General features: G+C 37.7%; 1 protein-coding gene and 1 pseudogene across 1 annotated transcript in view; one reads left to right on the top strand and one right to left on the bottom strand.

The window, feature by feature from the left end:
* Positions 1-18,643, bottom strand: part of Mcf2l2 (MCF.2 cell line derived transforming sequence-like 2) — a 236,592-nt gene that overhangs the window by 134,487 nt on the left and 83,462 nt on the right. Inside the window, exons 4-6 of the mRNA XM_077795511.1 lie at positions 13,331-13,421; positions 10,945-11,064; positions 938-1,054 (exon numbers count right to left, since the gene is read on the bottom strand). Of these exons, the coding sequence (XP_077651637.1) occupies positions 938-1,054; positions 10,945-11,064; positions 13,331-13,421 (328 nt within the window). The remainder of the gene's footprint in view (positions 1-937; positions 1,055-10,944; positions 11,065-13,330; positions 13,422-18,643) is intronic.
* On the top strand, positions 16,875-17,172 carry LOC113178743 (elongin-C pseudogene; annotated as a pseudogene).

The following is an 18,643-nucleotide window of genomic DNA, read 5'->3' on the forward strand; positions in this document are numbered from 1 at the left end:
ACATTGGCAGTATTCACATTTGGGGCTGGATAATTTTTTTGTGGTAGAGGCCATTTTGCACATTGTAAGATGTTTAGCAGGATCCTAGGTCCCTAGTCCCTAGATGCCTTAACTACTCGCCACCAAGTTCTGACTACAAAAAATGTCTAAAGACATTAACAAATATCCTCCATGGGACAAAATTACTTCTAACAGAGAACAGCTGTGTTAATCCTTTTTTTTTTTTTCCTTTCTCTCTTTTGCAGTGCTGGGGATTGAATCCAGGACTTCACATTTACTAGGCAAGTGCTCCATACGGAGCTACCTCCCCAGCCTTGTTTATTTTAAAATTTTGAGACAGAGCCTCCCTAAGTTGCCCAGGCTGACCTTGAACCTACATTACTACTACCCCAGTTTTTTGTGTCTCTGGGATTACACATGTGTGCCACCATGCCTGGTGTTAGTCCCACTTTAACAGAGGAGGAAACAAGCTTAGAGAGGCTTAGGAACTCGCCAAGTTCAGGCAATAAGTAATTTTGGCAATATTTAAGTACAGCTTCTTCTAACTCCCTGGGTTTCAATCTGTACGTACATTTAAATCATCCAGGAAGATTTATGAAATTTTAATGTGTGAGATCCATTCTAGAACACGTAAAAAAAATTAATTCATGAGATATATATAGCAGGGTGTTGGTTTTTTAAAACTCCCAGGTGCACCCCAAGTTAAGACTGCCAAAGCCCCTGCACCAAAAGATACAGGGAGGTTCCGTGGTCAGCGGGGGAAAAAACTCAGCCTTTACCCTTACACCCTAGTTCTTCACCAGTCAGTAGCTGAGAAATCCCAATATTCCCAAGGCCAGGCAGCCACCTGCAGTGATCTCACAACTGCCGATCTTTAATTGCCCTGTCTTCTGGAAAACAAAGAGAGGAAGAAAAGCCCAAACAAGTCAATACTCACAGTGCGATGATTTATCCACTGACTGTGGCGGTATTCCAGAGTTCCCCCTAACTCCTGTGTCAGCTGACTTTTGTCAATGTAGCCATGAAGGTCAGAAACTGAGTTTAACATGATGATCTGTAGGGGGAAAAATTATATTTTTCATGGGTCCTCACATAGCTCATGTAGATTCTACTTTTAAATAAGACTTTGAACTTGAGTTATTAGGCATTTATATCCAAAGATGGTTACTATATATAGCAGAGAACTATTTTAAAGTCTCTTTCCACTTTTCCCTTTGGAACAAGGAGTACCAGAGTCAGACAGCCTGTGACAACCTGGTGACTTGGGTCAGGGAAATCAGTTCCAGGCTACTCACAATCGGGTCTCACTTTAGGTAAAATTTTGTCCCAAATTCCCAAGCTAATAAAGTATATACCATAGCCATCAAAATAAAGGACTGTGCTGAGGCCTAGGATATCTGTGATGAGAAGCCCAATAAAGTGTGGTCCAGGAATATCAAAATACAAGACAGAGACCTATAAAGTTTGTATTGAAAAGAGCCACACCAATGTAACCTTCATGAAGAATGTTTGTATGCCCCCAATTTATCTTTTAGGAGAAGACATATGGAGGCAGTTGGGAAGGGGGTTATATCCTAACAATTCTGCTCACGAATGAATACCCACACATTTAGAGGACACTGACATAAACCAGATGGCCCCTCTCTACTCCTCCATGGCAGTTCTGACCTCATCATGGTCCTGAAATAGAAATTTGGGGATACAAAGAGAATACTGAGTCTCAAAAGAAAAAACACTTGGAAACCATTGGAATGCGGAACAAACTACTTGGGAGTGACCAGCCCCTATCCCTTTCATCTGAATCCTTGCCTGCAGCTTGATGATTGGCTGATGAAAAAGCAACAAAACCTCCAGCAACCACAAGGCAACTACAGGAACCATTCCTTCAGAGACTATGTGCATTGAAGACTTTGGTGACCAAGAAATGACCCTGGCCTCATTATGACAGTAGGACACACACCCCTGAAGATTCGAATGAGGCGTGGCATGATTGGAACGTGCAAGGACAGTGCACCAGCACGAGGAAAATTAGCACAAAATTGCACAACTCCATCCTGGCCCCACCTCCTTCAGCCCCCTAGCTACTGTCTCTTTATCAGCATTAAAACCCCAAACCAAGACAATGTGTCCCATTATTTTTTAAAAATTTTAATTAGGTATATATGACAGCAGAATGCATTTTGACTCACTGTCCACAATTGCAGCACAACTTTACATTTCTATGGTTATACACGAGGTAGTGCTGCACAATATGTGCAGTCATACATATATCTAGGGTAATGAGGTCCATTTCATTCCACCATCTCTCCTGCCCCCATACTTCCTCCCCATTCCCCATCTCTCCCTCCCCTTTGCCCCATCAAAGTTCCTCCATTTTTCCCATGTCGCCCCCATTATGAATCAGCATCCACTTATCACAGAGAACACTCGTCCCACTCTTAAAATAGCCTGAGCTCTGCTCTGAGAGCATTTACCTTCGCCTTTCACTTTCTAGAAAGCTCTTCCTCTCTTTGCTAAAACCTGATGCATTCTTAAGTTCTCTTCTGTGATGTGGTCAAGAATTGGAGGTCTGAGTGGAGGTCTCCTGAGCTCCTGCAGACCTCCTCAGATCCCCTTGTGGTGACAGTCTGAGCTTTCTGACCCAGGGGCTGGAGAGAACCCTGGCTCTCCCCTAGCCAGGGACAAGGGCTCCTCAACCCTGTCTTTGAAATGCCTTCCACTTGAAACCTTTAATTAACAACCTTATTTTTTTTTTTACTCCATGTTGATTATTTTGAAAATTTATTCTTGGTCAGATATAAGAATATGTACTTTCTTATATTATTATATGAGTCAAGTGATAAATTCATTTTGGAATGAAAAAAATATATAAATAAATTAAGGTCTAAAAAGTCTATAGGAGAAACAAAATTAGACAAAAAATGATTTATTTATTTACTATGTATTAAACTGCTAATAAATGCCAAGAACTAAGGAATAAAATCATAAGTACAATAGACCCTGCCTGAGGAACTTGGGTTTAGTGGCATTTGATGACTATCTCTCCTTATGTTAACCCCAAGGGCCCCAAGACTTTCTCTTTCACCTTTGAAAACTGTTTGGGAATTTTACAAATACAAATTTTAGTAACATTAGAGAGGAAAAGAAAACAAACAAACAAACAAACCCTAAATCCATCTAAGCTTTTTTCTCCTAAAAATGTTAAACCACTTATGGGAGTTTGAAAAAAGATTTACAGGCTTTCTAAATTAAAATTATAAGACAGGTAACAAGATATTATCTAGTTAAGAATGTATTTTGCTTCTGGGAATATCTGTTCGTTCCTATGGTAACATTTAGTACTGAAAAAAAAAAAAACAACCCAAAAACCTATGTACAATATTGTGTTAGACAGAAATAACTGCCCTGTAGCGAAGTGTCAAAACCTATCCTGCCAGGCTATGTATTTCCAATTCTCCTTATCTAAACAGGGAGGAAGGTGTGATTTTTCACACTTGCCAGGACTCTGTTTTCTCATCTTAAGCTTTAGAAAGGACCAAGAAGAATTTTAAATTGAAAATTAAGAATAAAAGGAGCATATTAGCAGAAGTGTTGTGCAAGTCAAAAAAAAATCTTAAGGTAAAATCTTTGGATTAGGCAAAGAGTTCTGCATTATGACACCAAAAGCATGACTCATAAAAGAAAAGTTGATAAGCTAGATGTCATCCAAATTTAAAATATTTACTCCATAAAGTCACAGTTGAGAGAATGAAAATATAGCCCACAATTGGGAGAAAATATTTGCAAGTCAGCTGACAATGACTTATATCCAGAATATATACAAAACTCTCAAAACTCAATAATAAGAAAATAACACAGTCAATAATGGCAAAAGATTTGAACAGAAGCTTTGTTACTGGAATCCTAGATCAGAGGGGGCTTGACTTCAAGATGTCCCAACAAATCAGGTCCAGCCACCCATCCCAGAAACAAAATGGAAAAAATAACAGTGAAAGTCAGGAAAGGAATTTATTCAATATAGCTATATTGGGAAGACAAAGGGGATCAAGTGTCCTTAACCCTGTTTTCAGGGTACTGACATGAACTCTCAAATTAGGTAGCAAAGTGGGATTAGAAGTACACATAGCCAAGCAGTCTTGGTGAAACTGTGTTCTGGTTGATCATTATCTCAGGGCCAGCCAGGCAGAGCCTTGTTGGCAGCTATGAGAAATTTGCTGTTGCCTGGGGAGTAGTTGCAACTCATCCCAAGCTGTTTAACCATCAGACCTGTTGTTCCTGGAATCCAAGGTAACTGCAGGAAGGAATGATTCAGAGAAAAGGGCAGGTGGGAAAGCAAGATGGTGTCAGTTCCTTCAGGTTAGGTGCCACTGGGTGATGTGGAAAAGGATATTGTAAAAGCTGGCATATGACAATCTGTTAATTATGATGTCCCTGCAAACCTTGAAAATAGCTTAGTTATTTTTCTAATCTTGCTGCCTTCTGCCTTTGAGGGAGAGGATTACCAGCTTTTCCCAAGGGTTAAGGTAGCAAAAGAGGCAAATGCAAAATGAAGGCAGAGATGTCGATCTTTTATCCTATTTTAGTTACCCTACAGCTGCAGGCCCAAGTGAAGATTCAGTACTTTTAGCAAAAGCAGCCTCTAAGGCCTTGTTACAGCTTCACCAAAAAAGATATACAAATCGAAAATAAGCACATGAAACGAGATTTAATGTCATTAGTCATGATGGAACTGCAAATTAAAACCACAGTGAGATACCACAATACAAGCAACCAGAATGACTAAAACTTTTATTAATTACCAGTTTTTGGCAGGGTGGCAAGAATATGAAGCAGCTGGAATTCTCATATACTGTTAGTGGGAATAAAAAATAGTAGAGCCTCTTTGCAAAACAGTTCAGCAGTTTCTCGTAAAGTTAAACATATACCTACAATATGTCAGAGCAAAATCCTGCATGATGTGAATATTTATAGCAGCTTTGTTCTTAATCACTAAAAGCTAGAAACAACTGAAATGTTCTTCCCTGGTGAATGAATAAACCCATATCTCTATAACAAGCGACAATATTCAGCAATATAAAGAACTGTGATGTGATACAGCAATCTGTATACGGGGTAAAATTGGGAGTTCATAACCCACCTGAATCAAACTGTGAAATATGATGTATTAAGAACTATGTAATGTTTTGAACGACCAACAATAAATAAAAAAAAAAAAAAAAGAACTGTTGACACATCCAACAACATGGGTGAAACCCAAATGATTCATGCTAAGTAACAAAGTCATACTCAATGTCTGCTTAGTATATAATTTAATTAACATGATTTTCAGGAAAAGACAAAACTGTGAGGACAGAGAACAGATCAGTTTGCCAGCTGTTTGGGATGCGAGAGGAAATGACTAGAAAGAAGAGCATAAGGAAATCTGGTGGGTGATAAAACCATTCTGTAGCTTGACTGTGCTGGGAATTAAATAACTCTGTGTATTTGTCCAAACAGAACTATGTATCAGAAAGAGTGAATTTTACTGCACGTTAAATTAAAAAATGAAAAAGGCAAAGCAGTTTCAACACAAAAATGTTTTCCTCCTAATCTACTCAGGATCAAGAGTTTAAAAAACAAGTTTAAAAATTTTATATAGGAAAGGAAAATAGCAAAACAAATCTGCTGGTCAAACTCACAGGACATACTGAGCATGTAAATCTGACCTTAAAGTAGTTGTTGTTCTTTGTTATTTCTTTGTTTCTGTATTTGCATATTGGGCATCCTTTATCACAGGATCAATTAAACAAACACTATTTTCTTATTTTCTGTGTTCTTGATGCCCTGCATTTGTGGCCTCAGTGATTGGCCAGAGACTGTCCCTGCCATGGCTAACCCATAACCCAGAGATGGCCAAGGGTTGAGCAGGGAGCATGCTTTTCATATGCAAACCAGCCAATCCCCATCCAAATCCTCATCCACATTTATCAAACTCATATGCACAGACATTATTTCCCCCACCCCGAAACTAGCCCGGAGCTAGGTACCAGATAACCAGAGACTACTTGTGTAGCCCAGAGGAATTATTCAAACTAGCCAATCATAAGCAGTTTCCCCTGGCCTGCCTGGCCTTTCCTGCAGAAAGGCTTTGGCCTGGGTTTCCCCCTTGCTTCCGCTTCTGCCTCCTGACAGTGCCTCCCCTGTGACCTATGCAGCATTGTGATGATCCCTTCCCTGGAACTCTCTTGAGTGTAACAAACTTCTTTCCAAGCATTCCCTTCTCTGGATCCAAGAACTTTAGGATAACACGTACCACTTGCACATTCTTGGAACAGTTGTTATACATTAAGCATGTCTTTTTTTGTTTCCTTTTCTGTATATATTTATGTTCTTACCCATTACTTGCTTAAAGCTGTTCCTGCAGAAGATGTTGGCTCTTTCCATTACAAATGTAAACATTTCCTGTTTTCTGCCACAGACTTTTTTTTTTTAAAGAAACAAATTTTCATGTCCATGATAACCTGCCTTTTTGTGAGACTGCCTTAATAACTTCACATAACAGTTTGGCAAGGCAGCTATGTGTCTAGCTGTTTCAGAATGGCCAGCAATAGGTGCTCAGAAACTTTCACTACATTCAAGTACTCTGTCTCCCTTGACCACAATTTTATCCCTATGCCAGGAGATCCGTATGCCAACTATGCATAATGAACTTATTTCCCCTTCAATTTATAGAAATATAATTATTACCTAACTAGAAATGAACAGGGAGATATGATAATAAGAGAGGCTGAGGGCTACAAAAGTACTAACATCACAACCACATTTTAAAAACAAAGTAAGGAAGACTAACAGCTGGATCTGTCATTTAAAAGGCAAAATGTGTTTTGAAGTTTGTTTCAAACTTGGTAACCTAAGACTCTGGATTCCACAGAGCATCAGACTTACCTGGGGAGAGCAAGGTTGTGTGTGGGTCAAATGCAGCCTACAAGGCAAACTTGTACTGGAGAATGATCTAGCAAATGTGCCCAGGGTTCAGGTGGCCGAGAGCTCTCTAAAAAGTTGATTTTAAGTTTCAAATCAAAAGTAGACTAGGTAGGGAATCAACATAACTACCGGAAATAGCTAAAGACATAATATTGAGATAATGTAGATGTCCTGTCCCTCCTCAGTGTAGATGCACCACATGAAAAGCAGGTCATAAATCACATAGGGATCTGTATATATGCTCACTCAGAGGCATGTTTTATGTATAACCAGGGCAATACATAGGACATTGAGCAACTGATCAGTTAAAACAGAGTGGCAAGAAACAATTAATTAGTCTTCAATAATGAAGGGTAAAAAAGCTCATGAGGTCTGTGACAGGTCATTTGCTTCTAGTTAGTTGTCATCTCTTCCCAAATATCAATCATTACTCAATTCAGGAAAATTGAGTAAGAAACTCACAGCTTGTTTGATTTCCCTTAAACACTCAAGCTTTTTTTTGGGGGGGGGGTGGTACTGGGGATTGAATCTAGGGTAGCTTTACCACTGAGCTACATCTCCAGCCCTTTTTATTTTTTTATTTTTGAAATAGGTCTCACTAAATTGCTTAGGGCCTTGTGAAGTCACTGAGGCTGGTTTCAAACTTGTGATCCTTCTGCTGCAGCCTTCCCATCCACAGGGATCGCATGCACGTGCCACCACACCCAACTCAAAACTGCTGTTTTGATTTTGTATCACCACAGCTTAGTTTGTCCTATCCTTGAATTTTACATAAAAGGAATCATGAAGAATATGCTCTTTAGCATATAGTTTCTTTATCTCAAGAGAAATTTTTATAGCCTCTTTAGGAAGCATTTTATTGTTGATTCATGTTTAAGAATTTTCACCGATGATGGAAAATCAACACTTAAGATACTCTCCCACATAGCCCGGTTCAGCTTCTGAATCTTGGTTTATGCACACATATCAATATATTTCTCTCCAATACAATCATTCCACCTGTGATTACTGGATCAGATTTAACCTCCAATTTCAATTCTTGGCCTTAACTTAGGAAGCTCTTCAGGACTATCTTTAATTCAGAGAGCACAGCTTTATCTACACAGTGGTCAAGGGAAAAGTACTTCTCCATGGTGTACACTCACAATGGTAGAAAAGGCAGTGATGATGCCATGGATACTGAGTATTCTCAGCAAGCAAGTTGATCATGTTGGATGTGATGGAGGAATCCTCTTTTGCTGCCATGTCATTTAGGCTTTTCATTTTGATGGAATGGTTAACACAGGAATTCAGAATAGAAGCAACCACTTTGGGTTCTCAAGAGAATATTATTGAGTTGCTTCCATGTTATTGTATGTATTTGTACTTCACTGCTTTTTTTAGGTTTATTATTTTTTATAAATTTTTAAATTTACTTTAATTAGTTATACATGAAAATAGAATGCATTTATGCACTTTGATATATCATACATAAATGGAGTATAAATTCTTATTTTTTTGATTGTACATGTTGCAGAATCACATTGGTCATGCAGTCATATATGTATATAAGGTAATACCATCTGTTTCACTCTATTATCCTTCCTATCCTCATATCCCCTCCTCTCCTTTCACTCCCCTCTATCTAATCTGAAGTAACTATATTCTTCCCTAGAGCCCCCACCATTGTGAATTAGCATCTGCATATCATATTTGGCCTTTGGTGAGAGCCTACAGATTGTGAGAAAATCTTTATCACATGAACCTCAGATAAATCATTAATCTCTAGGATATATAAAGAACTCAAAAAACTTAACACCCAAAAAAGCAAATAACTCAGTCAATAAATGGGCTAAGGAACTGAACAGATACTTCACAGAAGAAGAAATACAATTGATCAACAAATATATGACAAAATATTCAACATCTTTAACAAGTAGAGAAATGTAAATCATAGAGAATAGGACAGACAGCAGAATACATCAGACACTAGAAAGGCAATAGGTCAATCAATGGAAGGGTAACTGATGTGATTCAGCAATCTGTATACGGGGTAAAAGTGGGAGTTCATAACCCACTTGAATCAAACCGTGTAATATGATGTATTAAGAACTATGTAATATTTTGAAAGACCAATAATAATAATAAAAAAAAGAAATGTAAATCAAAAATACTCTAAAATTTCATCTCACTCCAGTAAGAATGTCAATCATCAAGAATACAGGCAACAACAAATTTTGGTTAAGATGTGTGGAAAACGGCACACTCATATAATACTGGTGGGACTGAAATTGGTGCAACCACTATGGAAAGCAGTATGGAGATTTCTCAGAAAACTTGGAATGAAACCACCATTTGATCCAGCTATCCCACTTCTCAGTTTATACCCAAAGGACTTAAAATCAGCATACTACAGTGATGTGGCCATGTCAATATTCATAGCAGCTCACTTCACTGCTTTTTATTGCTTAATGTTATTCCTTTATAGAAGCATGGCACAGTTTCTTCATCCATTCACCTGTCAATAGACATTCTTGTACATTTTTTTGGTAGATATACATTTTCATTTCTCTGCTGGGTCACAGTTTGAGTCTACATTTACTTTATAAGAAACTACTAACTATTTCCAACGTGGTTGTACCATATCTTACCATTTTGTTGGCTGAAAAGTATTTCACTGATTAGGTAGAATATAATTAACTTAACTAGTTGCAATAATTAAGTTCTTCCCAGTCTTTATCTATTAAAAACAACTTCGCCTGGGAATGGTAGTGCACATTTATAATCCCAGAGACCTGGGAGGTTGAGGCAAGAGGATTTCAAGTTCAAGGCCAGCCTCTGCAACTTAGACCCTGTCTCAAAATAAAATATAAAAAGGACTGGGGACAGAGCCCAGCAGTAGAGTACCTCTGGGTTAAATCCCCATGTTATGGTTTAGATATAAGGTGTCCCCTAAAAGTTTATGTGTAAGACAATTGAAGAAAGTTTACAGGTGAAATTATTGGGTTATGAGAGCCTTAATTTAATCAGTGTATTAATCCTCTGATAGAGATTAACTAGGTGATGACTGTAGATAGCTCCTCCAGGTATACCCTGCCTGCCCACAGTCACCTACCTGCCCACAGATAGGACCTTCTCCAGCATACTCTACCTATCCAGTCACCTACCTGCCCACAGATAGGACTTCCTCCAGGCATACCCTACCTTCCCACAGTCACCACTCAGTTAATCCCTACCAGGGGATTAATATCTCATAACCCAATCATTCCAACCATAACTTTCTTGATTGTCTCACACATGAGCTTTTGTGGAACACCCCATTATCTAAACCAGAACATATCTGTAGAATAATTCTTATAGAGAGTTCAAAGAACATTTACATTTAAATTTTCTATAAATACTGATAATTAGTCCTTCATATTGGTTGTTACCAACTATATTCCTACCAGCTAAGCATGAGAGTGATTGTTTCCACACCTCTGTTTACCAAACTTATGCATACAATTTTGAATCTTTTTTTAAAATTTTGTTGGTTTTTCACTGTACAGATTTTTATGTCACCCCCATGCTTTAGAGTCACATTTTCTTTCAACTTTACCCTTTATCTTCCTCCTCTATTATCTTTCCTCAGTTATATACCACTCCCAGATCAACATAACTCTAGTACACCATTTCACCATATCACTCCCCAACTAGAAAACCTTTGCTGGACCCTCATTGTCTACTGGATAAAAACCAGACCCTTTATCCTCCTGCTGAAGATACTATTTCATGTTTCCTTCCTTTTCTTCCAAAATACTATTTTCTGTGTGCTCCAACAAAACTGGGGATTCCCACAGACTTCATAAGAAGTGTGTGCTTCTTGCCCTGTGCCTTTGTGCAGCTGTTCCCTAGGATGCCCTCCTCTCCCTCTGTACCTCTTGAGTCCCACCTTTCTTAGCAGCCCAGTTCAAATGACAGATGCCCCTGAGAGATGGAGACAAGGTGAGAAGTCAAGCTTACCGGCACTTTCATCTTAAATTCATCTCGATAGTATTTAATGCCAATGTCAGTGAATGTTCTCTGGATAAGGCGAGATGGACGAAGGATGAATATGAGCTGTAAGTTTCCTGGAAATGCCACCTGCAAGCATCATGACAAGTGTTAGGGTAGTGAGAAAATGTCACATCCATTACCAAGATCTACTTTACTCTTCTCCTGCCCAAGATCACAGAAGAAAAAGTTAAATTGGAGGCCATGGATGTCAAAGAATTAGGATAAATCTCAGAGAATTTCAGAATTAAAAGAGCCCTAAAGGTCGGGTAACTCAAACTACCCTTTAAAAAATAAAGCAAATCAAACCAATGAGCAAAAAAAATATTCTTATTATAAAAATAATTCCTACTCTTTATATAAAAATTGTGAAATAGAATTACATTATAAAAAAACCACCCATGGTGTCACAGGCATTATAATTATATAATTAGTTTATATAATTATAGTCTATTTTGTTCGTTAAATTGTCTATATCATAGTTAGACTTACACCACAGTTACTTTGTAACTTGCCTTTCCACTTAATATACTATGAACTTTTATTCCTGTTATTTAAAGAAGTCTTTGGAAATATTTTTATGGGTGCATGATTTATCTAATCAATAACTTTTTGCTAATTGTTTAAGATTTTTTATATTTTACTATTATAAATAAAACCCAAATGAACATCTTTATACATACTTTGGAACATTTTCTTAGGATAGATTCCTATAAGAATTACTGAGCCAAAGAACTAGCATTTTAAGGGTTCTTGGTAGGACCCTTTGTTTTTATTGCCAAATTGCTTTTGGAAAGTACTGGCCTCATCTTGAGGTGGGTCCTGAGCAAGGAGTTAACTCGGATTCACAGAACTACTTAGTGACAAAGTCAGAACCCAAGTCTCCCACTACCCACGGATTCCTGTTCTTCCAGTGGTTTCCCAACCTCTTAAAGTGAGAGTTACAAGAAAATCTGGTCTTCACTCCTATTCTGATTCATTAGGACTGATATGAATCCCAGGCATCTGCATGTTTAACAATTACTTGAAGAAATTCTGATATATAGGTAGATTTAAGGACTCCTGCACCACAGCATCTTTTACACATAAAGTGATGAATATAATTTTGGCACAAATAAGGCTCATTATCATATTGTTCGAGTATTGTCTGTGGCCCCTAGGAAAGCAGAACTCCTCAGAAGCCAGATCTCTGGAATAGTCATGGGCAGCAACAATGATGGTAGTTATCTTACAGATAAGGCCTGTAGAAAAACTAAACGGACAAAACAATTAATGTACCAAGGGAAGCAGTACTCCCTTCTCCATCTTTGAAACACAAACTCCTAGACAGGACAGCCTTGCATTTTGTTGTATCATGTTATGATAAATCAGCTGAGGCAAAATGTGTGTATCTGGATGACGTTCTAAAGCAATCTGAGAAGACTCTATATGGGTACACGTCTATATGTATGACTGCTTCTGTATGAGGGTGTATGCAAGGCTTCAACTGTCCTTCTCCCATCCTAATTCCAGCACTCACATTAACACCCTGACATTTTGCACCCTCTTTAGTCAGGCTTCACTGTCCTTATGAGCCTGGCCTAGGGTAAAAGAACTGGTGTAAGTGGCCCTGTGACCACATGGCTGGGTTCACAGGTCTGAGGTCCCAACAGAGAAAAGATGCATCTACTTGCTCAAAGGCAACAGTGGTTAAAACTGACTAATAAGGAAAAGGAAGCCCATCGAAAATTGTTCAATTTAGTGCCAAATGCAAACATCCCTTCAACAAATGTATCTAAATACCATTTTGTCTGGTTTTGCCACTGTTTTTCTACTTTGTGAAAAAGTAATTTGAATAGTAAAATGAAGACTGTCTTAAATCGGGCATCCTCCAAAGCAAACAATCAAACAAAGGATTTGGGTACATCTGGAAGCACAGATGAGGGAGTAGGGAGGTAGACAGCAATGCATAGACAATGCATAAATGATGAGGTTACTTTTATAGGTAAGGGAGGCTGAGAGCCTCTGAGATTTTGTTTGCAACACAGCTCAGAATTGTTCCAAAGAGAGACATGGAAGCTGGTGTTTACGTATCAACTCCTGTAACTCAATGGTTATCCTGTTAACTTCCCAGCCCTTCCTGCCTTCCCTTCTTCAGTAAGTAGAGAAGTCAGTAAGGCAGAAAGACTCAGAGGAGTCTTTGTGATGCTCAGGAATTGTCTGTGGGAGACCTTCCATGGTGCAATAGCACCTGTTACAAAGACCTTCTCAAAATTTGACATAAAATAATTGCCTTTTCCTCATAACTTTGATATGAAATATTTGAAAAGACTATTTAAATGACTTTAACTATCATAGCACAAAAATAAGTATTTACTGCTATTCGTGTCAAGGATGCCTTTATGGAGCTCCACTTGTCCCTTCTTCTGTCAATCACAATGACGAATCCAATGTTGGCAGCCTCCACACTGAAAAAAAGCAAGGTCAGTGTTAGGAGAGACCTAAGAATTTGGTATGGTTCCTACAGCAGAACACATCCTGCCCAGCTCAGGCAAGTAACTAGGTCTGATCTTCCCACCAAAGAAGCCAACTCCCTCTCCCAGTCTGAGCCTGAGCCCCAACAGTGCAAGTACTTTGTTTCTCAGACCCTTTATAGGACTCAGATTCTAGCTGGCAAATCCATGCAACACCAACAGAGGACATGTGCTTATGTCTGAAGGAAGAGGCATGTGTCAGTTGAGAATCTTGTGTCCCTAGCATAGCAGAGGACATCAAGGTTGAGCTCCGTCCTCTTTCTTTCCTCAAGTGGATATTAAGGGAGATATCAAAATCCTTCTCCAGGAGTCAGTCCTATAGGTATTCAGAAATAACACATGCCAGTGGGAACACAACCCCCTCCCAGTGTGTGGCCATATAGAGGCTAATGGACCATATACATGAGAAGATATTATCTTCATTAAGACTAGAAGCCCTCCCTGCCCACCACTTAAGCCTGCACAAAATTCTCACAAGGTCCACAAAATAAAAAAAAACATTTACTTTGTCTCCTTTGGGATAAAGTGTAGTGTAGAGGAAAGAGCAAAGACTTTAAAGCCCGGATCAAACTCTATGGCTGTTACTTCCTAGCACTGAAACCTTGGGGACATCTAATCTTTCTAACATGTGGTATTCTTCTCTGTAAAATTAGAATAATATCACCAATAAAGCAGTTGTTAAAAGCACAAATTCTGAAGCCAACCTGACTAGATGAAAATTTCTGAATTCTAGTGTATGTGTGTATGTATATATATCTCCATATATTCTCCCTTGGGAGGGAAGGAGTTACTTAACCCCTCTGGTTTCTGAGACATTTCATTTTTAAAGCAGGATTAATAAAACAGTGCCTATTTATAATATTCATGTGAGAGTTAAAAGAGCATGTAAATGTATAAACATACTACTATATAAGTGATGACTATTATTTCTATGTGATTATTATGGAGATTAAAAGAAATGTAGGACATGAAAAATAGTTGGCCCACAGTAACCCTTCAATAGCTTTCTAAATTGGAAAAAAGGTAGGCTTTATCCTAAAAAGTACCTGTAGGTGAATTAGGTAGAAGAGCTAAGCAAAATCTGAAAGAAAATATAAGTAGCTCACCTGAATTAAGCATCACTGGGTTGACCCATTATTGTAGGCCTATATTGACAAATGCAAGGAAGCAAGGAAAAGTGACTAAAAAAATCAACTGATAAAATACTCTGTAGATGTAGGTTAAGAGAAGTTCCCATTGTTGGCAGACAGAAACTTTGGAGTAACTATGATCCATATGTTAAAAAAAAAAAACAGAGGAAAAGGTAGACAAATGATGTATTGTTCCAATAGAGAATTAGAATCTACAATAAAAATAAATGAACATTCTAAGTTTATAAAACACCAATATCTGAAATTAAGAACTTGTTGGATTTGTTTAATAGCACACTGAATACAGCAGAGGACAGGATAGGTGGAACTGGAAACACACCAGTTGAAAATAATCAAAGTAAAGAATAGAGAGAAGGGGAAATAGAATAGGATGTAAGAGATATGTGGGATGTGAACAAAAGTCCCAGAAGGAGAAGAGAAAGAATGTGTTGCAGAAACAAATTTTTCAAAAATGGTTAAGAATTTTCCAAAACCTGAGAAAACATCAACTCACAGATTTAAGTTGTTCTCCCACTTCCACATAGAATAAAGCAAGGAAAACCCTGCTTTAATGAAAATGAAAGATCAGGAGGAAATCTTTAAAAAGTGAAAAAAGACTCATGACATTCAAAAGAACAAAATTAAAAAAAAATAATCACTGACTTTGCAACAGAAACCATGGAAGCTGCAATCCAGTGGAATATGATCTAAGAGAACTTACCTGGAATTACTGAGAATTCTACACCCACTGAAAATTCATTCAAAATATTGAGGTGAAATAAGGATATTTCCAAGCAACTAGAGTTGACAGAATTTATCATTATTAGTCTTAAACTTGAATAAATATTAAAGGATATTCTCCAGGCTGCGTGAAGTTGGAAGCATAGAAATGAAAGAAAAATAAACAGCTTGAAAAGGATAAATTTCTGGGTAAGGAGGTTTGGCTGTGGGTCAAGAAGACTTTCATTCCTGTGAAAAGCAGTACTGGTTGTATTAAAAACCCATATTTTTCCTTATATATGAGAGAACTCTGAAGACAAAAGAATTTAATAAGTGAAGAATTTCTAGAGAAGGGTTAGACTTCCCATAGTGAGCAACTTCTAGAGCAGACTTTCCCACCAAGTGGTGGGTTACCTATTCTGAACAGACAAGCAAATGGATGAACCTGAAAAAAGATAATCCCACCTGGTAGTCTGACTCTGAAAAAATCAATGAAGACACTGCAGATACTAAGCATGTGGATAAATATTATCAACTATGTGTCTTATTTCACTAAAGACTATTGACCACTCAAAGAAAAAAATAACAAGGTATCATTAAGTATATTGCCTATGTGAAATAAAATTTCTCAAAACAGCATTCAGTATGAGATGGAGTAAATGGAATTTTACTATAGAAATTAAAGTTGATTGAGATGGAATTATACTATTTATGTTGTATATAAAGTAATGTAAAATTAATACAGGGTAGATTGTATTAATTTAAGGGCACACACTGTCAGATTAGAGAAATCATTGCTAAAGACTCAATAGAGGAGATAAATGGAATATTGAAAATATTTGAGGGGTGGGAGTTTAGCTCAGCAGTATAGCACTTGCTAGTATGCCTGAGGCCCTGGGTTTGATCCCTAGCACTGAAAAAGAAAAGAGAGAGACAGACAGAAGGGAAGAGAGGATGAAATGAAAAGAAATGTGAACAATTCAAAAGTCATTACAAAAGGAGAAATAAAAGGACCAGCCACAGATGACATAATAGCAAGACAGTAGATTTAAACCTAACCATTTTAATAATCACAGTAAGGGGAAATAGTTGATATCACTTCATTTAAAAGGCAAATATTGATAGAGTAAATATATTGGTTACAAGAGATACACCTTAAACCTAAGGACAGAGATAGATTGAAAGAAAATGATAGCAAAAGTTATACCATGCAAACAACAATCATAAGATGGCCAGTTTGTCTATATAAACAGAAGAAAAAGTTGTGTTCAAAACAAGGAGTATTGGCAGGGATAAACAATTAATTCATAAAGAGCCAACTTATCAAGAAGATGCAGAAATTCTAAACGTGCATAAATGCAGTAACAATGCTTCAAAACACACTAATAAAAAATAAAATTTAGTGGTGTGGGGGGGGTGGCCCTGGAGTAGGGGCCATGGCGGTATGAGGGGACCTGGCTGCAGTAGCTAACGTTCCTGTGGAACATAATGGATGGAGAAGAGAAAAACCTATGGTAGCTGTGAAAGCCCTGATGCCATGTATGTCAAATTGATATCTTCTAATGGTCATGAATTTATTGTTAAAAAGAAAAAAGAACATGCACGAACATCAGGAACAATAAAAGCCATGTTGAGTGGCCTAGATCACTTTACCGAAAATGAAACTAATGAGGTCAATTTTAGAGTGATCCCCTTCACACGTGCTATCAAAAGTAAGCAAGTATTTTACCTACAATGTGCGCTACACTAACAGCTTCACCGAGATTCCCGAATTCCCAATTGTACCTGAAATTACACTGGAATTGCTGATGTCTGTGAACTTCCTAGATTGTTAAATAAAACAAATTATAATTAACTGTTAAATTTTTTCACAGTATTTAAGACCTGTAGTTCAGTTAGTAATTTTTTCATATATAGCGTGCTGCCTATATGCAATTGAACTACAAATTGAATTGCAAAGCAGATTTTCTTCTGTTTTTCGACATAGCAATCAAAGTTGAAAATTGTTTCCTACATCAACAAATTAAGAACATTTCCACAAACTGAGAAATAAACATTTGTGCCAATTTTTAGGTGGTTTTGCTTATCCTTTGGATGGTAACTTTAAAAATTAGAACAATGATGATACAATAAATGCTGAAATATAGGCATAAACAAACATGTTCTACAGGTAAATAATGGGGCTATGTATTTTTTTTAAATCTGATCTATAGCCACTGATAGTATTACTAGAGTTGTGCAAGTAATTACATAATAAACATGTTTATAACTTAGCCAAAAGTTGACTTTTTAATTCATTCTCATTTGTTATACATGATGGCGAATGCAATTCATTTCATATTACACATATACAGCACAATTTTCAAGAAACTGTACACAAAGTATTTTCACACCATTCATGTCTTTATACATGTACTTAGGGTAATGAGGTCTAACTCATTCCACTATCATTCCTACCCATTTACCCTCTCCTTTCCCCTCCTTCCCCTTTGCCCTATCTAAAGTTCCTCCATTCCTCCCACGCTCCCTCTCAATCGCCATTATGAGTCAGCAACCTCATATCAAAGAAAACATTCGGCTTTTGGATTTGGGGGATTGGCTTGCTTCACTTAGCATTATATTCTCCAGCTTCATCCATTTACCTTAAGATGCCATGATTTTATTCTCTTTTCATGCTGAGTAATGTTCCATAGTGTATATATACCAAAGTTTCCCTATCCATTCATCTACTGAAGGGCAACTAAGTTGGTTCCACAGTTTAGCTATTGTGAATTGTGCTGCTACAAACATTGATGTGGCTGTGTCCCTATAGTATGCTGTTTTTACGTCCTTTGGGTATGGACCGAGGAGAGGGATAGATGGGTCAAATGGGGGTTCCATTCCCAGTTTTCCAATGAATCTCCATACTGCTTTCCAGATTGGCTACACCAATTTGCAGTCCCACCAGCAATGTATGAGTGTGCCTCCCCCCCCCCACATCCTTGCCAACACTTATTGTTGTTTGTATTCTTGATAGCTGCCATTCTGACTGGAGTGAGATGAAATCCTAGAGTAGTTTTGATTTGCATTTCTCTAATTGCTAGAGATGTTGAACACTTTTTCATATGTTTGTTGATTGATTGTATATCCTCTTCTGAGAAGTGTCTGTTCAGTTCCTTGTCCCATTTATTGATTGGTTTATTTGTTTTTTTGGTGTTAAGGTTTTTGAGTGTTTTATATATCCCAGAGATTAATGCTCTATTTAATGTGCTTGTGGTTAAGATTTTCTCCCATTCTGTAGGCTCTCTATTCATCTCACTCATTGTT

This window comes from Urocitellus parryii, chromosome 2, assembly GCF_045843805.1.
Source record: "Urocitellus parryii isolate mUroPar1 chromosome 2, mUroPar1.hap1, whole genome shotgun sequence".
NCBI lineage: Eukaryota > Metazoa > Chordata > Mammalia > Rodentia > Sciuridae > Urocitellus > Urocitellus parryii.